The 24,943-nt window shown below is 37.5% G+C and overlaps 1 protein-coding gene across 4 annotated transcripts in view; it reads left to right on the plus strand.

Annotated features, from left to right (window-relative positions):
• The window catches only part of LOC307146357 (6-phosphofructo-2-kinase/fructose-2,6-bisphosphatase), a 67,006-nt gene extending 45,377 nt beyond the window's left edge, over positions 1-21,629 (plus strand). For 2 of the 4 annotated variants that reach the window (XR_013819088.1, XR_013819089.1), the window contains 7 exons: positions 200-346; positions 505-609; positions 1,268-1,397; positions 3,076-3,138; positions 3,222-3,286; positions 18,867-19,788; positions 20,127-21,629. Coding sequence is in view for 2 of the 4 variants with exons in the window: in XM_079850279.1 (XP_079706405.1) it covers positions 200-346; positions 505-609; positions 1,268-1,397; positions 3,076-3,138; positions 3,222-3,286; positions 18,867-18,926 (570 nt within the window). In the remaining 2 variants the exon portion in view is untranslated. Of the gene's footprint in view, positions 1-199; positions 347-504; positions 610-1,267; positions 1,398-3,075; positions 3,139-3,221; positions 3,287-18,866 lie in introns of all 4 variants that reach the window. The other 2 variants (XM_079850279.1, XM_079850280.1) reach the window with 1 other exon arrangement.
• Positions 21,630-24,943: the final 3,314 nt, after the last annotated feature.

Consider the following 24,943-nt stretch of genomic DNA (forward strand, 5'->3'; position numbering starts at 1 on the left):
AAGACATATTCTGAGATCAAACACACTGTGACATGTAAACAGCAGAAATGTAAAGACTATATTGACAAAAAGAGAGGAGCTAAGGTATAGTTAATCTGCACTCAGAATTCCCCCTGGAAATCTTAGATAATCAGGTTATCTTTGAAATACTCATTTCAACATACTATGATTTGGGACACACTTTTTTTATTTGTGTCAGTTTGCTGCAGCTCTAGGGACATACATCAGGGGTCAGTGCATCCTGGACCTGAAGATCTGGACCAGTCACATGAGGAGAACAATCCAGACTGCGGAGGCGATTGGAGTGCCATATGAGCAATGGAAAGCACTGAATGAGATTGATGCTGTGAGTCAAGTCCTGTTTCTAGTTGCACATATAAGATTGACCGAAGTGCCCACTGGGCAAAAGCCACAGTTGCCAATCGTTTTGGTTCTTTTGCAGAGTGTGTTTGATTTCGAATGATATATATATATATGTCATGAAGTGCATGTGTTCATGTGCAGGGTGTGTGTGAGGAGATGATGTACGAAGAGATTCAAGATCACTTTCCTGAGGAGTTTGCACTCAGAGACCAAGACAAATACCGGTACCGCTATCCAAAGGGGGAGGTGAGTATATTGTGGCAAGCGACAAGAAGAATAAAGGCAGTGACTTGCCTTGAAAGGGACTTTGTTAAAACTCAGCTGGGCTACCATGTATGAAAGGACACTTTTGGAGCTTGATTTTGATTGCCTAAACAGCGTTCCAAGGGTACTGATACTGAACAGCAATAAGAGATTTTAAAATTATTATTTTATGGGATGCTTTATGTGTTTGCGTGTTGCACAGGCTGTCAGTCAGTGCATTACTGATAAAGGTTTTGCAGTGAGCCTTCCTGAAGATTAAATTAGCCACGTTTCCATTACCCTTCATATTGCGCAAATTTAAACTGCGAATTGAATATACGGCCAACGGAAACACGTCAATTTCGTAAAAACTCCCATAGGCCTATATGGCAAACAAGTTTTTACTTTTGAGGTGTTTTTTCAGGCAATTCGAAAAAGGAATATTTCGCAAAACTGCAATGGAAACGGTTTTTGGCACGGTATGTTTGGACAGAAGAGTAATTTACTGAACTCATAAAAGACAAAAGAATTACGGGAATACTGGATTCTAAACAACAAAGAATTGCCACAATCAATTCAATTTCCATTAAATGCAAAGGTTATATATTTGTATCCTTCTTTTAGTACTGCAGTGCTTGTGTGTGTGTGTTTGTGTGTTCAGTCCTACGAGGATCTGGTTCAGCGTTTAGAGCCTGTAATCATGGAGCTTGAGCGCCAAGAGAATGTTTTGGTCATATGTCATCAGGCTGTCATGCGCTGTCTGCTGGCATACTTCCTGGACAAAAGTGCAGGTAGAGTGAAACCTTGGAACAAACTTCTGGAACATTAATTTACTCCAATACATGAGCTTTACAGAATAAGTTTGCAAACCCTGCTATTCCCGAAAGCATTGTAAGCTTAAGTAGATCGTAGAACCACAGCAACTAATGGTCTCTACAATCAACTTGGCTCACAATGCTTTGGGAAATGCAGCCCTGGATTTCTGCATTGATTACACATAAAAAGTGTTGTGATTTTCATTCGTGTCTAAGAAAACAGCATTGCTAAAGACATTGCATTACAGGGTGTTCGTGATTCCATGGTTTGACAAGTTGTCTACAAATGGAGAAAATTCAGGACTGTTGCTACTCTCCCTAAGAGTGGGCATTTGAGTCCAATAGGCAATCCTGAAAGAGATGATGAAGAACTTAAGAGTAACAGCAAAAGACCCCCAACCCTACAAACTGCAAAATTGTATTTATTTTTAAAGTATTTATTTTTCACTAAGAACATGATTTCTGCAATTTAGAGGACGATTTAAAACCCACCTCATTTATTTGGTACAATGAAGTAGAGGCTGTAAAGCTATTTGTCTCAGCTGGAGGGACAGGCTCTATCGATGTCTGACCATCGTGAAGACGAGGGCCATGAACATCGTGTGTGTGTTTGTGTCTGTCTGTCTGTGTGTGTGTGTGTGTGTCCTGAAAGGCCACCTAGGGAGATTGTGAAAGTGCACTTTCTCTGCATCCCACATCTCCGCGAGTCTGAGCCATAGCATCTGATCTAGCATTCGGGACAGGGCGGCGGAGACCATTTAAGCCTGATGCTCACGGCTGCCGGGGAAAGCAACTCTGCATCAGCCTCTGTCACCCTCAGGCATCTTTAAAAAGACGCGATCCGCCGTGCAGCTCTTTTAGGGGAATTTGCTCTTTTATTAAGGATATTGCCTCTATCGGAACGCTACTAATCCACCCAGTGGAGCTCTCTGCACTTATCTGTGCACACTTGAGAGAGACCACTGTTCTGTGCCGACGATCCAGCACCTTCTGTCTCTTTGCAGAGGTGGATGGAAATTGCTTCTCTTTAGAATCAAGAGACCTTGAAGAACAAAGCTGAAGTGTGTGTGTGCGCCTGCTGCCTTATATACCCATATGTCTGGGGCGTGCTCTGCAATTTCCACATGCCACTGGCCTTTTCTGAATACGTAGGAGGTGTTTGGGGCTCTCAAGGGCGACCCCCAGTGTCAGTATTTCAACAAAACGTCGAAAATGACAGACAGAAAAGAAAACAAAGAAATATTGATGAAGTGAAAGTATTTGTTTTGTTTTATAGGGGGGTGTTACGAAATTCATCTTCAATGTGGTGTAGATTTTATAAGCAGCAACAGGAAAGATTTGGTTGAAGTTGTGCTGCTGCTGCTACAAATTTTTAAAAGAACTAAAAAAAATTTAATTCAGGGGTTAGCCTACTTTTTTGATTATAATGATCATTTATAGTCTTCAGTAAAAAACTGCTTGAGTGTTGTAAGTCAGATTGTGCTTGTGTGTAATTATGACTTAGCTGAACAGACCATCAGTAATCAATGCAGAAATAGTTAGTTCACAAACATTTTGTCGATCACTGATATTTACCGTTTTCCTCCTTCTTGTACATGCAAATTTGAATGAGCAGAGTCTTTTTAACTACTGCTCTGCCCTGACGTCCCTCTAGATGAGCTGCCTTATCTGAAGTGTCCTCTGCACACGGTGATGAAACTCACTCCTGTTGCCTATGGTCAGACTCTCTTCTGCAATATAACTGTTTACATAAAGATCATTTAGATCGTAAAATTCTACATTTTTCTATTGTGTTTCCAGGCTGTGATGTTGAGTCCATTTTCCTGAAAGTTGAAGCAGTGAACACACACAGAGACAGACCTGTGGTGAGCACAGTAATACTCTCATACTGTAGCACTTCTGAAATAAAGAGCAGTGCAATTCTCCAGTTTTTAATCAGTTTGGTACAGTACAACCCCATTTCTAGAAACATTGGGACATTTTGTAAATTGCAATAAAATCAAGAGTCTGTGATTTGTTCATTCTCTTGAACCTTTATTTAACTGACAAACGTACAAAGAAACGATTCTCAATGTTTTCACTGACCAACTTAATTGCATTTGGTAAATATAAACAAGTTTTGATTTTGATGGCTACAACACACTTCAAAAAAGTTAGGACAGAGGTATGTTTACAACTGTCACATCACCTTTCCTTTTGATTACACTTTTTAATCAGTTGGGAACTGAGGATACTAATTGTTACAGGTTTCAGGAAGACAGCTGCTCAGCAGTCCATGGTCGACTTTTTTTTATTCTCCTTTTCATGATGGGCCATACATTTTCAATAAGAGACAGATCTGGACTGCAGGTATAGGCCAGTCAAGCACATCCATTCTACAGTGTAGTGTCTACACTCACTCTGATGTATGAAGCCAGGCCTCATTCTGCACATGCTACATCAGAGTGTGTCTTGTCTTTCTTCCCAGGAAAGATCTCATCTTGATGGCAGTATATGTCTCTATTTACTCCTCCACATCAATGGTACCTTCACACCTTCGCACTGCTGAAGTCCCATACAATGACAGATGTTTGCTCTTACACTTGTCACTAATTATGACCGCCGCTAGCGTAGCTAGCGAAAGCGGTCATATAGGGATTGTCAAAGTTTTTTTTTTTTTTTTTTCCCGTCACCTTACTGAATTTTTCGTCAACGATACCAGGGACACCGAAGCACCGGGGAACATGAAATTTGGTGGGCATGTAGCCCCACTAGACTTCTAAGGAAAAATTTCATTTGGTCCCCGGAGGCCACTCCCCCCCGCGCTGGGCCCCCCCAAACCCAAAAAAATGCAGTTTTTCCTAAATAACTACCTGAACCGTGGCACCGAGGATGAAGAAATTTTTATGGTATGTTGCTCTACTAGACTTTTACGGAAAAATTTCGTTTGGTCCCCGGGGGCCACTTCCCCCAGCCGCTCTGGGGCCCCCGTAAATTTTTCGTCAACGATACCAGGGACACCGAAGCACCGGGGAACATGAAATTTGGTGGGCATGTAGCCCCACTAGACTTCTACGGAAAAATTTCGTTTGGTCCCCGGGGGCCACTCCCCCCCCGCGCTGGGCCCCCCCAAACCCAAAAAAATGCAGTTTTTCCTAAATAACTACCTGAACCGTGGCACCGAGGATGAAGAAATTTTTATGGTATGTTGGTCTACTAGACTTTTACGGAAAAATTTCATTTGGTCCCCGGGGGCCACTTCCCCCCTGCGCTGGGGCCCCCGTAAATTTTTCGTCAACGATACCAGGGACACCGAAACACCGGGGAACATGAAATTTGGTGGGCATGTAGCCCCACTAGACTTCTACGGAAAAATTTCGTTTGGTCCCCGGGGGCCACTCCCCCCCCCGCGCTGGGCCCCCCCAAACCCCAAAAAATGCAGTTTTTCCTAAATAACTACCTGAACCGTGGCACCGAGGATGAAGAAATTTTTATGGTATGTTGCTCTTAAGGGCCCACATCAACCTAGCCCATAATCACTCATTTGTGATTTGCGCCCCTCCCATAAAAAATGAAAATGCAATATTATTCTGCTTTAATCGCCCCTATCTTCAGTGGAGATGTTCAGAACTGCACCATATTTCATGTGTATGATTAACTTGACATCCTCTGGGGGTATCCTCTGCTAAGTTTCGTAGAATTTCATCCATGGGGGGGTATAAAATAAATTAATTTATGTGCACATTTAGTGACTGTACACTCATCGGGCCTGTAGATGGTGCTGTTGAGCGAAGGGTTGCTGGTTTAGGATGATACTGTCACACACACACATGCAGGAATACAAACAAATGCAAGCATGCACACACACTGACATCCACACGCACAGACACACACACATAACAAATCCACATGCACAGACACACACACACAAACACACACGCGCACACATGTACGCACACATACATACACGCACAGACACACACACACACACACACACACACACACACACACACACACAGACACACACATACACAAACACACACACACACACACACACACACACACACACACACACACACACACACACACACAGACAGACATGCACATACTACTACTTTTTTTAGGTATATACATAAACACGCAATACAGCCAAATTACTCCACGTCATTTATTTTTGTGGAAAGCCAGTGCAGGCCTGAGCGGCGGTCATATTTTGTACCGCGATGCGGTACATCTAGTTAAATTCTGTATAGTCCCTTTCATCTTTGGACCTGATAACTCAATGTCCGTTTTTCCCTAAAACATGCTGAAACGTGAATTAATCTGACCGCAGCACAGATTTACACTGTCTTTTAAAGCATCTGAGATGAGCTCGGGTCCAGAGAACTCTGCGGCATCTCTGCATAGAGTTGATGTATGGCTTTCTCTTTGTATATCAAGTTGCTTTTCTTGATGCAGCAGTAGATTATGTGAAGGTAACAACGCTTTTCCAAAGTACTGCCGAGCCCAAGTGGCGATATTTAACACAGTAGCATGTTGGTTACTCATGCAATGCCATCTTAAGGCTCGAAGGTCTCCTGCCTTACCTTACACGGACTGAGATTTCTCTTGTCTCCCTGAATCTTTTCACAAAATTATACATGGTCAATCATTTACATTTACAGATCATATACTGTATATAGCTTAGTAATTCAAGAGATTTCTGCACCTTAACAAGTGGTTCTACCAGGTATGAGATGAAAGAGCGCGTGTAAACGACTCTGTGGAACAATCATGCATTGAGAAATTTCTCTTGAAATTGTGAGCTCAAAGTGGTGAGCCATGACCCATCTCTGCTTGCAAAGACTGAGCTTTTGGTGGATGCTCCTTTTACACTCGTTCACGGTACCCTCACCTCTTACCAGTTCACCTGCTTATTATGGACTGTTTCAAAACAGCTTAACTTAGATATTCTGTAATCTTTTCACTTTTATTTTGCCTCTGTCCCAACTTTTTTGGAGTGTGTTGCAGCCATCAAAATCAAAATTTGTTAGCAAAATGCAATTAATTTGGCCAGTGAATACATTGGACATTTTTTCTTTGTACTTTTGTCAGTTAAATAAAGGTTCAAGAGAATTAACAAATCACATATTCTTAATTTTATTGCATGGAATTGGGGTTCTACTATTTTTACAAATAATTGGTACATTTTCCAAATTCTTAGTACTACTCTAGTTTACTTTAAATCTGGTTTCATCTCTTATTGAAATTTCATCTTTTATTTACAGTAATTGCCTTTCATAAATGTATGAAAATTTCATTTTAATTTCATTTTACACATTTGACTATCAATTAGAGTTGCCACCTTCATTGTGGCAAAATAAGGGAAACCCATTCTCAACCCATTTTTCTTCTACTAGTGAAACTGGTTTCTTTATATTTGCTATTACTATTCTCCACACTGCAAAATCTTTGTTTATTCAACTGTGTGTTTGAAAAATAGGGGACAAATCACATCCCGTAGTGATTTCATATGGAACTCATCATTTTACCTTTAAATATGGGACTATCCCGTATTTTACGGTGTGGGTGGCAAACCTAATGTTAGCAGAGACCATAACGACTAGATAAGCCTTAGAGACAAATCCCCTGTGAAGACCTTGTCCTCTGACCCTATGGCCAGCTTCAACTCCCAGCGTATGATCTATCCCAATCCTCATGCAAAAGGAACTGGATTATATATTCTAAATGATCAATTGGCAATCAGACTTGTGATGCAACCAGCAATCATAATCACACCATGTTGGTTCATTTGGCCAGAGGAGAACTGTTCCCCCGACTGAGCCTGGGTTCTCCCAAGGTTTTTTTTCCTCAATTTCTGTCACCTAAAGGAGTTTGGGTTCCTTGCCACTGTTGCCTGCGGCTTGCTTAGTTGGTGACACTTAATATTCAACAATATTATTGATCTGACTGCATTGACTCTATGAAAACTGAACTGATCTGGATGATGACATCACTGCCCTTATGGAACAAAAATATATTGTCATATTTATGATCAATGTATTATATGGTGTAAATATTGAAAAATATATAAAATACTATATTGCATTAATATATTATGTTATATATATTTCCATATATTCAATAATGCCTTTTAGATAAAGCAACATCCAGTATACTCAATGGTCTGTGTTCTTCTGCTGGACTGAAGCACAGGCTCTACTCTTCAGCACAATGATGACCCACAAAACTCACACAACAGAAACCCTTTAAATCCCAACAGAACATTAAACACTAACAGATCTCTCAAGATCTCCGCAGAGGAGACAAAAACAGCATTACCAGCTCCACTTATTACTAACAGTTTGACTTTATTTCTGTCAGACATCAACAGAAGTTCTGGATCCCAGATCTCTTTTTTAACACATTGTGCTCAAAACATTTTGAACTACTGTGATATTTAATCACACACAGACATCAAGAATCATCGTATGAATCTCAACAGCATGTTCATGCTGCAATGTGTGCAAAAGTGACTATAGAAGAAATAAAAAATGTTTTTTGCATAATGTGTTTAAGGTGTACACATTTCTGCGTAAAAAAAAAAGAAAAAAAAATCCAAAAAACCACAACAATGATTGATCTTTTGTTATATATTGTTTATTTTAAAATATTTAAAATGTATTTTATGAACTAACACATATTCGAATCGATATCTTGGGAAGTGATCCGTGACTCAGTTTAATTGCTGGTGATTATCCCCAGAATTTCTCTTCGCGTTTTTGGCGTAACACAGTTACAGCAACCAGAGAAAAATTAAAGGTAGAAGTTCAAGAGTCAAGAGCCCAACTAAACCAAACACTGAACTCCATCATGGTGGTTATAAATAAATTTCATCATAAATGTATAATATTTTCAATAAATCATCAACATCTAAACCTCTGTCAATTCTCAATAAGAACTTCTGTAGACGTCTGACAGAAATAAAGTCAAACTGTTAGTAATAAGTGGAGCTGGTAATGCTGTTTTTGTTGTTTAACCCTCTGCTGAGATCTTGAGAGATCAATATATGAAAAGCAGCAATTCCTTATGTATTATTCAATATATTGTAATATATAAAATTATATTAACGCAATATATTATTTCATAAATTTTTCAGTATGTTTACACCATGAAAATATAATTTCATTCCGTAAGGGTGTTTTCTGCAGAGCTGCTTTATAGCTGCTGAGGTTGCTTTATTTCTTCTCGATACATGAGTAACATTGGTTTTGCTGTGTTTCATGGAACTATGAGATGCTATCTTGCTTGAATATACTTGTTTGTCATCTTCGCTTGTTTGCTCATTTGAATTGTTATTATTATAAGCTTGGAACATCTAAACATCCTCCACCGCCCGTTTCAAGCATTGGCTCTTAAAGTGCATCCAAAAAGTGAGATTACACTCCTAATATATGTTTTTTTCTTTTGGTTCTCCTTTTAGTGATCACTATAACCCCTTAATCTTATCACATTTGTAATATTTTAGTTACTTGGACTATCGTGTTATATGGGGAGCCTTTTCGTGAAAATGGTGTTGTTTTTTGGGATGGAAGGGATGACTTTGCCATCGAAGGAGTAGAGGAGCTAAATAACAATTAGACATTCGACCTGTCCTGAATTATCATAGTAACACAAATTGCTTTCACTTATTGACACAATACCCTCGGGCCAAGGGCACAGCATTCCACCATAGTCGTTGCTTGTGTTGCATAGCGTGTTACGTGAATGTGGGGCGGGGGCAGTAAGATAGGGCGTGGTCCTTTTGGGTCGGGCGTGTTTGTCTGAGTGTTCTCAAATATCAACAGCGTTTACCAGAAATCGCTTACTGCACCTTTAAACAGATTTAAATCCAAAAAAGACCAGGAGGGTGGTGGATGAAGGACAAGGGGGAGGGATGGAGGTTCAGACACATGAAGTGGAAGTGGGCCTGGAGCATGGCATGGTGACAGACCTAGGCCATAGAGAAGAGGCAGACCTGGACCATGGCAAAACCAATGGGGCATTTGATTTGATGATGAACACTGAAATGCGTTCAGGATCTCACCATCTGCAAAGAACTTGGAATCAGCTTCCTCGAAGATCTCTGTAAGGCTGATAGGGAGATGTGGGCATCATTGTGGCCAAAGATACAACAAGCGAGAGCAGCTGGGAAACGTGTGTGCTGGGTACATCAATGGACAGAAATTCACTTAGTACATAATATATACTGATAAGGGCCTGTTGGGTTAAGTATTGAAAATGTCGTCTTTGGTTTGGTTTGGTTTGTTTGTTAAAAATCTAAATATATGCAATTATTGTATAATGAAAGGACTTTGGCTTTTTACGGGCTTACTTTCTATATTTTTGAGCCTTTTCAGGCTTCTTTCTTAATTTGAAATAAAGTCAGTCTGGTCAGTAATAAGTGAAGCTGGTAATGCTGTTTGTGGAGTTGTTTAATCCTCCTCTGCTAAGATCTTCACAGATTTAATCCCACATAGCAACATTGTGACATTCCAGATCCGGCCCACAAGCAGGCCATAGCAATGCCACATGTCAGCCAAGAGCAAAGAAATAAACCAGAACTGGACCTGATCTGAGCCACAAAATCTGTGTAAATTAAATATGGAGTCATCTCAGCCTTAATAAGCCTGTTAACAAGCAGAATCACTGAAGGAAAGAAGATAACAGAAAAAGAGACAAGCAGAAACACAATGAGCATGAGATTCAGCGATAACAATCAGTTATATTATAACAATCAGTTAGAAGATTTTAACAAACATGAGCACGAAAAGTTAATCTACAATAGCACAGACATCTAGCCTGGAAATCCAGACCTAAATCTAAAAGATTAATGGTCTGGCATCAACTAATGACAATGAATGTCCTCATAAAGATAGATGTACAAGAGTGTGTGTGAGTGTGTGAGTAATAAAAAAAAATTGTGTGTGTATGTGTAATATTTGAGAGAGAAAAACTGTACTGTACTGCAAATCACAAATCCAACCACTGTGTACTAGTGGAGCTTTGCTGGCATCTAATGGGGAAAATTTGGTACTGCGCCCAAACAAACTCTTACTGATATCAAATTTATTTATTTTTTATTATTATTGGATTTATGGCTTTGGTTTTCTAGCAGTTTTAGAGTTCAACATGCTTTCTAAAATATACATTTCATATAAAACAATGTTCATAAATCATTTTAATAAACTTAAACCTAACTTTTAACATAACTTTTATAACTTTTAACATTAAACTTAAAACATAACTCTTTTGTGTCACTTTTTAAACTTTTTTTGCTTCAACGATTATCTGCCAAGGGTCTTCTTTAAAATGAGACCAAACTTAAGTCTGTGCTCCCAAGCATACAATTTTTATGACAATTTTTGTACATGGACATTTTTGTCCACAATAGACCTATGAGAAACTTATTTTAATTGACAACCCTTAACAAGGGTTACCCCGTTCTTTTTATGTGTTTATTAGAGGTTGAATTAATATCAAAATCTGCCAGACTTCCCATACTACTTCTGAATAGGATGTCTACTTCATAAATTGTATGAAAATTTTGGAAATATATGGTTCAGATCACTAGAACATAGAAGATTCAGAACATATTATAGAAAATGAAGGCGCCCTCATATGGGCAGTAATGGAGTCTGGTTGTCACCTAGTGAAAAAGTTTGGTACTGCGCCCAAACAGAGTCTTATTGAAAGCTCATTTTTTGAGAAATCAACCCTAAAATTTGAAACACAACTTGTTCAGATTTTTGGCTTTCATTTTCTTGCAGTTTTAGAGTCCAACAAGTTTTGAAAATGTATATTTTATATAAAATATGAATAATTAAATGTTTTCATTTTCATAAAATCAAATTTCCATAACTTTTTTTCTGTTTCACTTTCTAAATTTATTTCACTTCTACAAAAATGCCAAATGTCTTCTTTAAAACAAGACCAATCTTATGTCTATATTCCAAAGCATTCTTGAATTACAACCATTTAAGTTCGGAATGTGCATTTTCATGCCAATTAAAAAAAAGGGGGGGTGGGGGGTGGTGACACTTAAGGGGTTAAGGTAGCTAGAAGTATTAAATGCAGTTAAATGTCAAAATAACTCCAATATCATACACTAGAGTTGTGTGGGGTGGGAGTAAATTAAGCGCGATCTGCTGTACATATTGGGTAGACTCACTCCCTCTGTCAAAATCGAGGGGTCAAAGGTCTGTCCAAATACACTTCCCTCGTCCACTTGACGAACTTGAACGCACTTCAAAATGGCAGTGGGGATTCCCCCGAGTGCTGAGGGACGTTCGTGAGTGTATGTCTAAAAGTGTTAAATGCTGTCCTGGTCTTAGAGTGCAAATGTAAGTCTGCAACCAGACCCTATTGTATGGCGTTATTTTTTAGTCAAAAGTTATGAAGTAAGACATGCTCACAAGCACATTATGTTATTTCACACGCGCAAAAATGAACCTTCAGCTGGCATGATAAAAGTACTCGCGCACAAATTCAACAACCAAGAGGTGTACATTAAGGTGGCCCTTATTTTTCAAGTTTTGATTTATAATCGTCTGACCCCCTCAAGTTGTTCCAATACATGAAAAAATAATTCAGGCAAAATATGAGCTCATTTGAACAATATTTAGAGGTGGCTCGATGACGTTGAAATTTTGTATAATCAGTTATTATGCTCAATTTGTGACAACAATACACCCCAATGGGGCTATTTTTTTCCTTTACTCCTATCAAAATGAAACTTTACACAATGAAAGTACCCACGAAAAGTAAAAAAAATTGTATTACAAGTTTCTTTGAAAATTAATTTTAATATGCAAATGAGCTATACACTAATCGAATATGCCCCAAATACACCCAAATAGGCTTACTTTTTTCCTTTACTCTTACCACAATAAAACTTTACATAGTAAAAGTATACATGAAAAGTAACTTTTTTTGTATTACAAGTTTCTTTTGAAATGAATTTGAATATGCACATGAGTGCCACACTTATTGAATATGTCCTAATTTGCATATAGGCAGAAACACCATTCATATGTATGACAAATACAGCGGCCCGATCTTCATCCAATCATCCTACTGCCAATGGGTGATGGCAATGCTGCTTTTAGACTGGCCTCTAACTGGAAAAACCCCACCAGTATAGTCTTCAGGGTCGGTAACAATAGATAGCAACATCAGGGGAGGTTTCTTTTTGGTGTTTTTTTTATTTTAGTTTTTGTTGTTGTTTTTCTTTAACACTAGAACGGCCATGGCGGTCATTTTGTTCAGGACATCTACGGATATTATTTATTTATAAATGTATAATTAAACTTGTTTAAATGTACAGTTTGGTGTTGTTTTGTATTTTAAAGACATATTAATACAATAAATGCATTCATCTCTCAATTGGGTATTTATCATTAAAGATATAGAGTTTGGAATATAGTGGTCAAAATGACCGCTTGCGGCAGTTCTAGTAGTTATGGAATTCTGGCACTTCTAGTGTTAACTAACCTCGATATTGCTGTTGCTAGCTTCTCATAACACTGCAAAGCTACTTTACAAACGATGGAAGTCTGATGTGTGGCCCGCCTGGTCTGAAATACTTGCTAACTACAAAAAGAGAAGCAGTTTTGGTGTCTGGAAAAATTATTTTAAAGAGCTGGAATGTCTGGAAAGTGTGTCTATCTGGTTTTTCATCTGTCTTCTGTGTGAGAGTGAATCGTTTAGTTGGTAAGAATGACTTCTGCCTGTAATCTCGTAATCTTACCAACAATACCAATCATTTGTAAATCTACCAGCCCAAAATTTCATCTCACCACGTTACTAATGACTAAGATGGCTATTCTAACTTTCTTCTTATGTTATCTGTGGGGGAATGTCATTAGGTAAGGCTTGTTCTAAAAAAAAAAAAGAATTTAGAAAGCAACTGGAGGCAAGATTGTGCAATCAATTCTTAAGGTCAATATAAGTCTTGTTGTGGCAAGTGACCCAGGTAAGTGTGGCAAGTGACTTCAAATGTATTGTGTTTATGCATAGGTTAACTTACTGAATGGACATGAAAGTGTTAGTTATTTGGCCCCTGTTTTTTCTACTTGTGACTTTATGGTTTCTTGGCCATATGTCAATTAGGCCCAGTGTTGAGCTCATTTGCATATTTAAAATAGATTTTTCAAAGAAACTTGTAAAACAAAAATGTTACTTTTCATGTATACTTTCTGTGTGAGGTTTGATTGTGATAGGAGTAAAGGAAAAAATAAGTCCATTAGGGTGTATTTTGGGCATATTCAATTAGTATATTGCTCATTTGCATATTCAAATTCATTTTCAAAGAAACTTCTAATACAAAATGTTTTACTTTTCTTGTAGACTTTCATTGTGTAAAGTTTTATCGTGGTAGGAGTAAAGGAAAAAATTAAGCCTATGCGGGGGTATTTTGGGTTGCCTATATTCGATTAGTGTATAGCTCATTTGCATATTCAAATTCATTTTCAAAGAAACTTGTAATACAAAATATTGTACTCTTCATGGGTACTTACATTGTGTAAAGTTTCATTTTGATATGAGTAAAGAAAAAAAATAGCCCAATTGGGGTGCATTGTTGCCTGGCCTTATTGACACACATCTCGGATTGATGAGAATTTAACATATTTCCTCAACTAGGATTTCTAAGGACTTTTAGTATGTTGTTCTGGACACCTCATAGAAATGATCTAAGCTGCAAAAAATTATTTTACAATTAGTTCTATTTTTGGCTCCAAAATGAGTTACTTTGCCTGGACTAACTGTGAAAAGATGCGTATCATCAGTTATCTTACAATAGTCAAATGTATGTTGTGTAAGATATATTTGGTTAAATAATTAATATTGTACTCACATTGAACTGTGGTCAAGTAATAGGCTATGTGATTTGATGCATTCTGCAAACTGTGTATAGTATTGAATACAATGCTCAATGCTAAACATTTTAGAATGAAGAATTTTGCTGACTTGTAGAATTGCCTACAAAAACAGCGAACTTTGATGTGCTTGAGCTACCTCTAAATATTAATATTTTTGGCCCATATTTTTTCTGGGGTGTTTTTAGCATAAATGGAACAACTCTGGCGGGTCAGGCTGCAGAAAAACGGAAAAAAAATTTTTTAGAACACTTAAGGGTCACCCTAGTGTACAGGTAGCTGCGAGCGAGCGCCTGGCATACTCTCATAGGTTAACTCTGCTTGTACAGTGGAATCCTGCTTGCGCACAGCGGGCTTCTGCTCGCGGAGTGCTGTTTTGCTCGCGCAGTGGATTTCTGCTCGCTCAGCTGATTTCTGCTCCCTCGAGTCTACATGACTTTTGACAATTTGGGGGCGGAAACCAAGGAGGGCACTGACCCTCTTATGATTGGTCACTTTCACACAGGGACATCCTTGTACCTTGATTGACAGCTCTCATTACAGGAAGCACAGAGTCAAAGTATCTGACGGAGTTCAGTCATTCAGTTAAAACATGTAATAATAGAATGTCATGCATATGAAAATAAGAGAATAATATTAAAAGAAATATGTGAAAAATATAAAATTAAATTTACTTTGGAAAATATACTTGGGAAAGCACTAAGGGAAACACACGTTAATTTCATATCTAAAAGAAATAGGTATACTAGAACGTATATAAACATAATAGAATAGTTTTTTTTTTTTTTTTTGTTATCTTTCTCAGTTAGACTTTTGTTAGCCTGCAAAATCAAATGCATTAAATCAGCGTCAATAAGAATAGCACTTTTACATGTGAAAACAATTATGTTATGATTCAGTTAGCCTAACATTAGTTGTCTAATGCCTGGCTCACACTACAGGAGTTGTAAAATCCTAACCGATTTTGAAATCTGGTTGAAGCACACACTTAAGGAGAATCTTTGCGGATTTTCTTCCCCCAAATCTTAAACATGCTCACACTACAAGGTTTGAAAATCGCGGTGCACTACACACTACAAAATGTTATTAAGATTATCGTGCCAGAGGAAGCGCCTCACGTGATCTCACGCAGCAGATCTGAAGTGTAAAAGCATGGAAACATATGGGATATGCATTGCCATGAGATACACACGTATGCACGCACATACACACGCACAGAGACTTTGAACCTACCAGTACTTTGAGTTAAGAGCTTAGATCGGGCCCAAAAAAATCAAGCCCGACCCCTACCCGAGCCCATGCACGTTGTGTCCGAGCCCGGCCCGGCCCGACACAACACAACACATTAACATAACTGTAATTATGAGCCCGAGGCCGATTTAAAGTTGACCATTTTTTTAATACGTGGGCCAGGGGCGGTGCGAGATATTTTTTTAACGCAGGTGCTGAGGGGGTGCTAGATATATAGCATATAAATACTATTGCAAAAATTGTCCACTTAATATTTAATATTCAATCATTTTAATTGTCACAATTAAAGTAGCCTATTCATTTTATTAAATTGACCAAGCACAACATTCATCATTCAATCAAATATTGATTAAAGATTTATTATTATTAGGCTAATAATGTTAACATAATATACTATCGTTATTTCGACATAATATGTGTGCGTGCAACAAGCTAGATGTGCATTTTTAAATCCGGTGACGCGTGCATTGATTTTGAAATCCATTTCGTTTTAACGCGCTTTTTAGTTTCGGTTTCATTACTGAACATGTAACGTTACTCGCCTTTGTGCCTGCTGACCACAGCGTAATACTTATTTATTTAGCAATAAATAAATGGAGATAAAAACGCATATCGAGTTGAGTCATTCAAAATTATCTCAAGGGAAATTCCTTCAGCACGACAGCCCTGCTGTCTTTTTGACAGCACTGACGTAATCACAATCTTGCTCATCCCGATAAATATCAAACATGTTTGATATGATCGGGGCGAGCCCGATTTGTGTGAGAACAGATCGGGAGGGGCAAGATTCGATCTGTGAACGCCTCACATTACCAGATAATCTGCGCCGAACATCGGAACCGATCGAGGTCCTCGACAAGATTTTTTCTCAGATTCTCGGGAGGGGGAAATCGGGCATAAATCGGCCTAAAACTCCTGTAGTGTGAGCCAGGCATAAGATGCAGTTTTTAAAGATTAAAAGTTTTAAAATGAGTGTCAGGCGATCAGCATCACAAGTGTTGGCTAAGGCGTTAGCTACAGAACGAATAGGCTAGCTAGTTACGTCACTTGTTGCTCAAAAATATGTAACGTTAATGTTAACTTACTTAACAAAACGTAGGCTTCATCGTTCGCAAATATATACATCGATGGTAATTGATTTAACTATGATCTGCGCAGCATTTTATACGTGCAGAGACATTTTATGTATATTAGAAAACTCATTCTAATTCATTCCCACTCCTATGTATTTCATAACGAGTTTCTTTCTTTCACCAAAGCCCTTAAAGGGTTACTTCAGGATTTAGCATTAAGCTTTGTATTAGTAGAAAACCTGTAGTATTTTCGAATTACCATGCTTTCCACCCTCATATCCCCCTGAGACAAGAGATTTATGTATTATTTGTCTGGAAAAAATCCTCCGATGACGCAAAAATCGTCATTTTGCGTCATCGGAGGATTTTCTGGACAGAGGCTAAAGACTACAGCCAGTAGATGGCGTTGTTCCGCATGTTTTCAGCCCGCCCATACAGGGTGGGATCTCACTCACAGAATGTACACAGTGTCACTGTCAGCCTCTTTCTTTGGAAGCTAAGCTAGCAGGCTCTTGTTCTGTGGAGAAAGCTGAATAGTAGGAGAAAGCTGAGTAAGTAACCATCCTCCTTTTCCCGGACTTGTCCGGCGGGCGAGATCGTTCAAAATGTCCGGGATTCAGCTTTTGCTTTCTGCGGTCGCTATTCATTGTTTACATGCACACCTTTCAATCTAACTGAATTCATTCCGATTGGTGAATGTGAATGTAGTGTTTACATGAACGCTAAACAAGTGATGGGTTGATGTGCGTTTTACCATTGCTAAGAAAAATTCCCGCTCCTCCGTGAGAGATGCGAGACCCGGCGCGTCTCAGTAATGACGCCACCGCCCTCGCGCCGTTCTCCCGCGGCCGTCAGCCTCGTCCTGCTCGCCACAGTAAACATGATGAATGGCCACTGTAGAACGCAAAAGCCGAATCCCGGACATTTTGTACGATCTCTAAATCCCTCGCAAACTCATCACGTAGGCTAGCTTTGTTGTTTACAACTGCGCACTCTTACCGGTAGGCGTGGCCTCCTAAGGCAGCGAAGCAAGTGCATTCTGGGAGTTGTTGTCTTTCATCCACATAAGCCAAAAATACATTTTCTGGCTTTTCTCAGTCTAGAAAGCTCCAAATTCAAAAATTTCTTCACATTTCTTCTACTTAAATGACCTATTTTAAATACACATTCATCTTCCCAGAGGTGAAGTATCCCTTTAACATAATGAAAAGTAAACAAGCAATGAAACTTCTTAATTTATTTGAAAAATATACTATGCGATCAAAGCCCTAGCTATAATTTTATTTTATTATTTACTTATTTTAATTATACTTTTTTTTTTTTTGCTTTTGTTGTTGCACCTGCTCCTGTGGAATGTTGAAAAGGATGTAAGCCACATTGTTTGTACATGAGTTTGTTGAATAAAAAAAAAAACTTAACCCAACTCTGTGCTTCCTGTAATGAGAGCTGTCAATCAAGGTACAAGGATGTCCCTGTGTGAAAGTGACCAATCATAAGAGGGTCAGTGCCCTCCTTGGTTTCCGCCCCCAAATTGTCAAAAGTCATGTAGACTCGAGCGAGCAGAAATCAGCTGAGCGAGCAGAAATCCACTGCGCGAGCAAAACAGCACTCCGCGAGCAGAAGCCCGCTGCGCGCAAGCAGGATTCCACTGTACAAGCAGAGTTAACCTATGAGAGTATGCCAGGCGCTCGCTCGCAGCTACCTGTACACCTCTCGGTTGTTGAATTTGTGCGTGAGTACTTTTATCATGCCAGCTGAAGGTTCATTTTTGCGCGTGTGAAATAACAATGTGCTCGTGAGCATGTCTTACACGCTCATAACTTTTGACTAAAAAATAACGCCATACTATTGGTTTCCTTTGTATTTTTTGTCAGCACTTGTCACGCCATAATACTGTGCTGCACCAAATGCTTGGGTCTTGCCCACACCTAAGATCTGATTGACCCCATTGTGAGAGTATAAATATCAAGACGCTTTGTTCCTGGGTTGATTTCTTTGCAAAAAACACCAATTCCTCACCGGAACATTTTGAAGGATGTTTCAGTAAATATAGTATATATACATTAATCTGATTTGTAAGCTTGAACGAACATATAACGACAGTATGTGTGTACAATCTTTGTGATTAAAAAGTGCATGATTTCACAAACAATAACCATATTTTATCTTCTATTTTTCAGCATCCTCCTTTCTTTGTTTGAGATGTGAATTTGTGTGATACTGATCATCTTCTTGTGATGTTTCAGAATGTGGATGTGGACAGAGATCCAGAGGATGCTTTACTGACTGTACCCGAACACAACTAGACAAGATCACAAGTTCTCCTCTTAATGATGACATATATTTTCCTTACTTTTTGACCTTGGATGTAATTTTGTAGTAATTGTGGGGTGAAAAGTGTTATTCAGTGCTGTAGACAATGTCACACAGATCTTAATTCAGGTATGATATGAAATAACCCATGTGTTAAATAGTTAGATGAAAACATCAGTTAAAAGGTTAGTTCACCCAAAAATTTAAATTATCCCATAATTTACTCACTAATGCACCCTAATAATATATGACTTTCTTCTTTCAACCAAACATAGTTGTATTAAAAAATATCCAAGCTCTTCAAAGCTTTTCATGACGTATTGACGTATTGAAGTCTAAAATGAGAATTTTTAAAGAGAAATGTCAGAGGAGTTTGAGTTTGTTGCCCAGCCCTATTGGTTTGAACCGTGAGGGGCGACCACTCTCACCTAAGCTTACGCTACTCCTACATCCTACGTCATGCGTCGGGTCAGAGGTCACTCTTACGAACTAGACTAGACTTGTGTACGGCCACTACCTGAAGCCAATGATTATAGTTTATGAAGTTATATCTATAGATATTTTTCTTACAAAAATGCACCACTTCACTTCGGAAGGCCTTTATTAAACCCTGGAGTCATATGGATTACTTTTATGATGGATGGATGCGCTTTTTAGGCTTCAAAAAACAACATTGTTTTACAACCTTGCTGTAAAAAAATGGCCAAATCCTGACAGTAACATACAAATTTCCATTAAAACCGTAATTTGAAAACCGTAATTTTAAGTCAACATTATGATGATCAGTGTTTGTTTTAGTTGGGCTCTTGACCCTTAAATCATTAACTTTAGATTTTGTTTGGCTGCTGTACCTGAGTTATAACAGCCAGATGAACAAATATAAAAGGTGATCTGATGGTGTTGGTTGTGTTTTAACATAATCATTATTTCACGTCATTTGACCTGAATCACTGAACTCATATAGAGCACAATTTCTGAGTTAGGTTTACTTAATTATAGCAGCACTATCCTTGTACAGCATAATGTTTTAGCCATTTCAATGAAATCCAAATGATAAAATCAATAAAAAAAATTTTTTTTAAATCACACACACAGACATAAAAAATTAGCGTATGAATCTCAGCAATGGTAAAAACACAACCAATACCATCAGATCACCTTTTCTATTTGTTCATCTGGCTGTTATAACTCAGGTACAGCAGCCAAACAAAATCTAAAGTAAATGATTTAAGGGCCAAGAGTCCAACTAAAACGAACACTAATCACCATAATGGTGACTTACCATTACGGTTATCTCCTTCAGTGATTCTGCTTGTTAACATCAGGTGTCTTCAATGTTGCCAATAAAAAATAAAGAGTTCTTAATTCATCTTTGACATCTGTCTGTTATTCAGATATTTTTGTTTTTAAAAAAATTTTTTGTAAATTGTACTCATTGTAAATGGTTAACTTTTAAGGAATTAATTTGATTAATTATTACTCAATTCTAATTTGTTACATTTAATTAATAATATTGCTTGTAATCTGTTGCCACAATTTTGAGTAGATATAGCATATTCATTTGTACAGTGACTGTGAATTAACAGCGCTCAAAGTCGACACACAGAGGCTGTGTCTCCAAATCACACCATATACCCTCATTCACTATTCCCTACATAGTTATCAAGTCCACTTGACAGAGCATTCAATGATCATCATCTTTTTTTTTTTTTTTTTTTTTTGCTATAACAAATGTGGCTTGCAAAAACACAAAGTCAGAAAGAAAAACTGAAGTTAAAATGTCAAGGGTCAAGAGCCCATATAAAGCAAACACTAATCTCCATAATGATCATCTCAAACCAAACATTTCCAATTAAACTTCAATATTTAAACATCTGTTAATTCTCAATAAGAGCTTCTGTAGGCGTATGACAGAAATAAAGTAAAACTGGTTAGTAATACGTGCAATAATGTGTAATGGTTGGAAGTCAGTTGTAGTTTGTGTTTCTCTATTTTCTGTTCTCTTTCCTTCAGTGATTCTGCTTGTTAACAGCAGGTGTTCATCAGTAATGTCCAACAATCACTTACATATCCTCTTAATTATCTCACTGCAACACTGTATCAATGTTGCTTTTACAATTTTTCTGAATTGCTAAAACATATTTCTTGAAACCATCACTCTCTCAAAACCTTAAACACAAAACCAAATTTCAGAGAACCTCTCTTCTGGCAAAAATCAAATAATTGCCTCAAAACCATTTGATCTGTGCTCAAACAATGCTCTCAGATCATACACACAGCGAGCCAACATTATAAACACTACAGATCATTCATTAGACACTACATAAAAAAATTGACTGAATCCAAAGCATGCAGTTACAGAAAAAAAAAGTATGGGTTCTCACAAGGTTTTTTTCTTCCTCCATTCTGTCACTGATGGAGTTTTGGTTTCTTGCCACTGTTGCCTTGGCTTTTGGCTTGCTTAGTTGGGGACATTTAATATTCAACAATAGTATTGATCTGCCTTACTTAACCCTCTGGGGACCAAAAACGCACCCGCGCGTTTTGCTCGGTTTTTTTTTTTTTAGCAATGAAAAATAAACACAAAATGCTCTGTTAATTTTGATCTTTCATTTTCGTGTAATACATCAATCGATCCTGTTCAGTTTCTATTTTTTTTTTCTGTATACTCACAATAAAAATAAAGTGTTTTGCTTTTTGACAAATAAAGAAAAATTAACATGATGCGATTTCTGCCTTCTCTCTGTCAGTAAACTCCCATTTGAAACGCGTTCGAAAATGATCTATAACTCCGCGAAAATTCAGTCAAACAGGCAAACAGACCCACAGGCATAAAGCTTGAGATCGCATCTTTTAAATGAAGTAATTTATATAAAAAACAAATATTCTCAGCTTCTATAATCTGTATAAAAAGAGAGCAATTCCAGTCGAGCTCATTACAAGCTCATTCAAAAGTAATGTGACCACTCCCCGGAGAGCGCGTGCTATTCAAATGCAAATTCTGAGAACCATTTCAGACCTGTGAAACGCCCACATCAGCTGTAAACAAAGCGCCGCGAGTGAGGCATAATATAGCCTACCTTATGGAGAAAAGATTCCTCAGAACAGTGCTGATATGAGGAGCAATATCTCCTGATATGGAGATAGGAGCAGATCCCGCTGAGGAGTGAGGTAGGCTGTTATCTTTTCTCAAGTGTTAATGTGGAATAACGTTATGGAATAACGTTAGTGTAGGCCTATGTAAACCGCAAAAAGATGAATCGCATTTCTATAATATGACTCGCGTTTCTGTGAGATGAATGAAGGGTACATATTTGTAAAGACTGTTTAGCCTAAATATGAATCGCGCGTCTGTGTGTGAAAGAATAAACTGCTTTGCTATAGCCTACTGAGATGAGTAAAAATCGACTGAAATATGTTGAAATAAAATGTATTTGTATACGCAACGTATTAAACTGCAAATTAACATTTATATGCCCTATTATTTTAGAAAAACAACGTTACAGTCAGGCGAAGTATGAAAGACAACATTTTGTTGACTAGATTTGGGTACAGTTTTTAGGCTACTGTAGTGCCACATCAAATAAAATTTTGTTTAGCAATTTCTGCTCATATCTATCTATATATATATAAAATACTATTTTTGTCAAAAATAAAGTCATAGACTAAGATGTTAGATGTTCCAATGTTGGCTATATTCAAACTAATTCATATGATAAAATGTAGGCCTATAATCTTTTATTTTATTTTTTTTTACAAAGAAAGAGTACACTTGAAATAATGTTGAAATTGTAATTATTGTTGTAATTGTAACATTTTTAATAAAATAGCAAAACATATTTACAAGATAGATGTAAGCGAAATCTTAAATGGTCAATATAAGTCTTCTTCTAAATACATCTTTTGTCCTTGCATTGTGGCTCAGTCAGTGTCACACCTGAATGAATGGCTCATTAGGCAGAGACATTATGCAGAGTGGGTGGGACATTGTAATCTCAGGTGTAAACCACTCCTCCTTCACGCCCCCTCGCATATTGGCTTTCCAAGCAAAACCTGTTTTACACCATTTACATCAATGTATTTTTTTTTTTGTGAACGATAAAGCAAGACTATTTTCACATCATTTTGAAGCCAGAACTCAAAGGGACAACATCCATTAGTCAAAAGTCTTGTGGACACATATTTAGTATGTGTTTTGTGGTCTTAATTCAGCAACTTTCATTTTTATTTTTTCCAATAACCACGCATAAACATTATTCTCTTAAAAATACAAACATCTACATACACGTTGCTCGCATATTATGGTAGCCCTGTTTGTGCTATATAGAGTGAATTTACACCTTTGCCATTAACATGTTTATAAATAACTGAAAAAAGCACAAATGTCAAGGCATGTCAGAACATCTCAAGGGCCCCAAAATCACCTTGGTCCCCAGAGGGTTAAGGTGGACAATGACACAATTTTCTTCTAGAAACAAACTTTGTTGTATTATTTTCATGTTATCACTGTGAAGCTGCTTTGATACAATCTGCATTGTAAAAAGCGCTATATAAATAAAGGTGACTGGACTTAGTCAAATACTCAAGTGCATGTTAAGATAGATAGTGTGACTGTCACGAAGCATTTCAGTCCTGTGTAAGGCAAAGCATGTATTGGATCACAAATCACTGCATAGTCTATATTGTTCACTGGTTTTACCTTATTTAAATTACTGTGTGGAGGTCTGGGGGAACACCTATAAAAGCACACTGCAACCACTGATCACACTACAAAAAAGAGAGATAAGAACAAAGCAGGAAACTATGATCACACCAACTTACTGTTTTTACATTCCAGAGCTTTAAAGTTTACTGATCTAGTTGAATTTGAAGTTGCACTAATCATGTATAAAGCAAAAAATAGACTACTAACAGATAATATTCAGAAGTTCTTTCTTGATAGAGAGGGGGGTTATAATTTAAGGGATAAGTATAAATTCAAGGTTCTAGCTGTTCACACTACTATAAAAAGTCAGTGCATTACAATCAGTGGTGTGAAATTGTGGAATGGTCTGTGCATAGAACTAAAGCAATGTCCAAACATAATCCAGTTTAAAAAAAAGTACAAGGCAATGGTTTTCAATTAATATAGGAAAGAAGGTGGCCTATAAACGGTTGCAATATGTGTCAATTGACGTATGGGTATGATTATGTGTGTGTGTGTGTGTGTGTGTGTGTGTGTGTGTGTGTGTGTTGTGTGTGTATATATATATATATAGAGAGAGAGAGAGAGAGAGAGAGAGAGAGAGAGAAAGAGAGAGAGAGAGAAGAGAGAGGGAGAGAGAGAGAGAGAGAGAGAGAGAGAGAGAGAGAGAGAGAGAGAGAGAGAGAGTATAAGATAAATGTGATAAATATAAATAAGATAGAAATACGTGGGAAATTAAATAATAATAATAATAATAATAATAATAATAATAATAATAATAATAATAATTTACTAAGTTTTGGAAAAGGGATAGGATTAAATAAGTGTATACTTCTTCCTACTTCTTCCTACTTCCTACTTTTCAAACATGTCTATGTTGGCTAATGTTACTTATTGTTTATTGAAAGTTTTGCTTATTCAACTTATTAGTACATTTTTTGATGTTCTGTTTGGTTTTGTTTTTTTGTTTTTTTTATATGTCTGAAATAAAATTTCTTCATTAATTCATTCATTCATATTTGCCAGAATTACTTCCTGTGTTTTTACAACTGAGTGTTTGGATAAACACTGAAACGTATTGTTAACTTGCTTTTATGTAGTCCAGTGATGTTTAATAAAGAGTTTGTTTGAACATTTTATTACCTGGATGTTTTAGACATCATGAATCTACATAGACAAGCTCTTATTGAGAATGAACAGAGGTTTGATGTTTCATTGAATGTTTCATTTGAAGTCATCAGAATCGTGATTAATGGCTCGTTTATTTGGGCTCTTGACCCTTAACTCTTCTTTTAGTTTCTCTCTGGCTGCTGTAACTGTATTTTA

This window comes from Squalius cephalus (genome assembly GCF_949319135.1).
Source record: "Squalius cephalus genome assembly, chromosome: 18".
NCBI lineage: Eukaryota > Metazoa > Chordata > Actinopteri > Cypriniformes > Leuciscidae > Squalius > Squalius cephalus.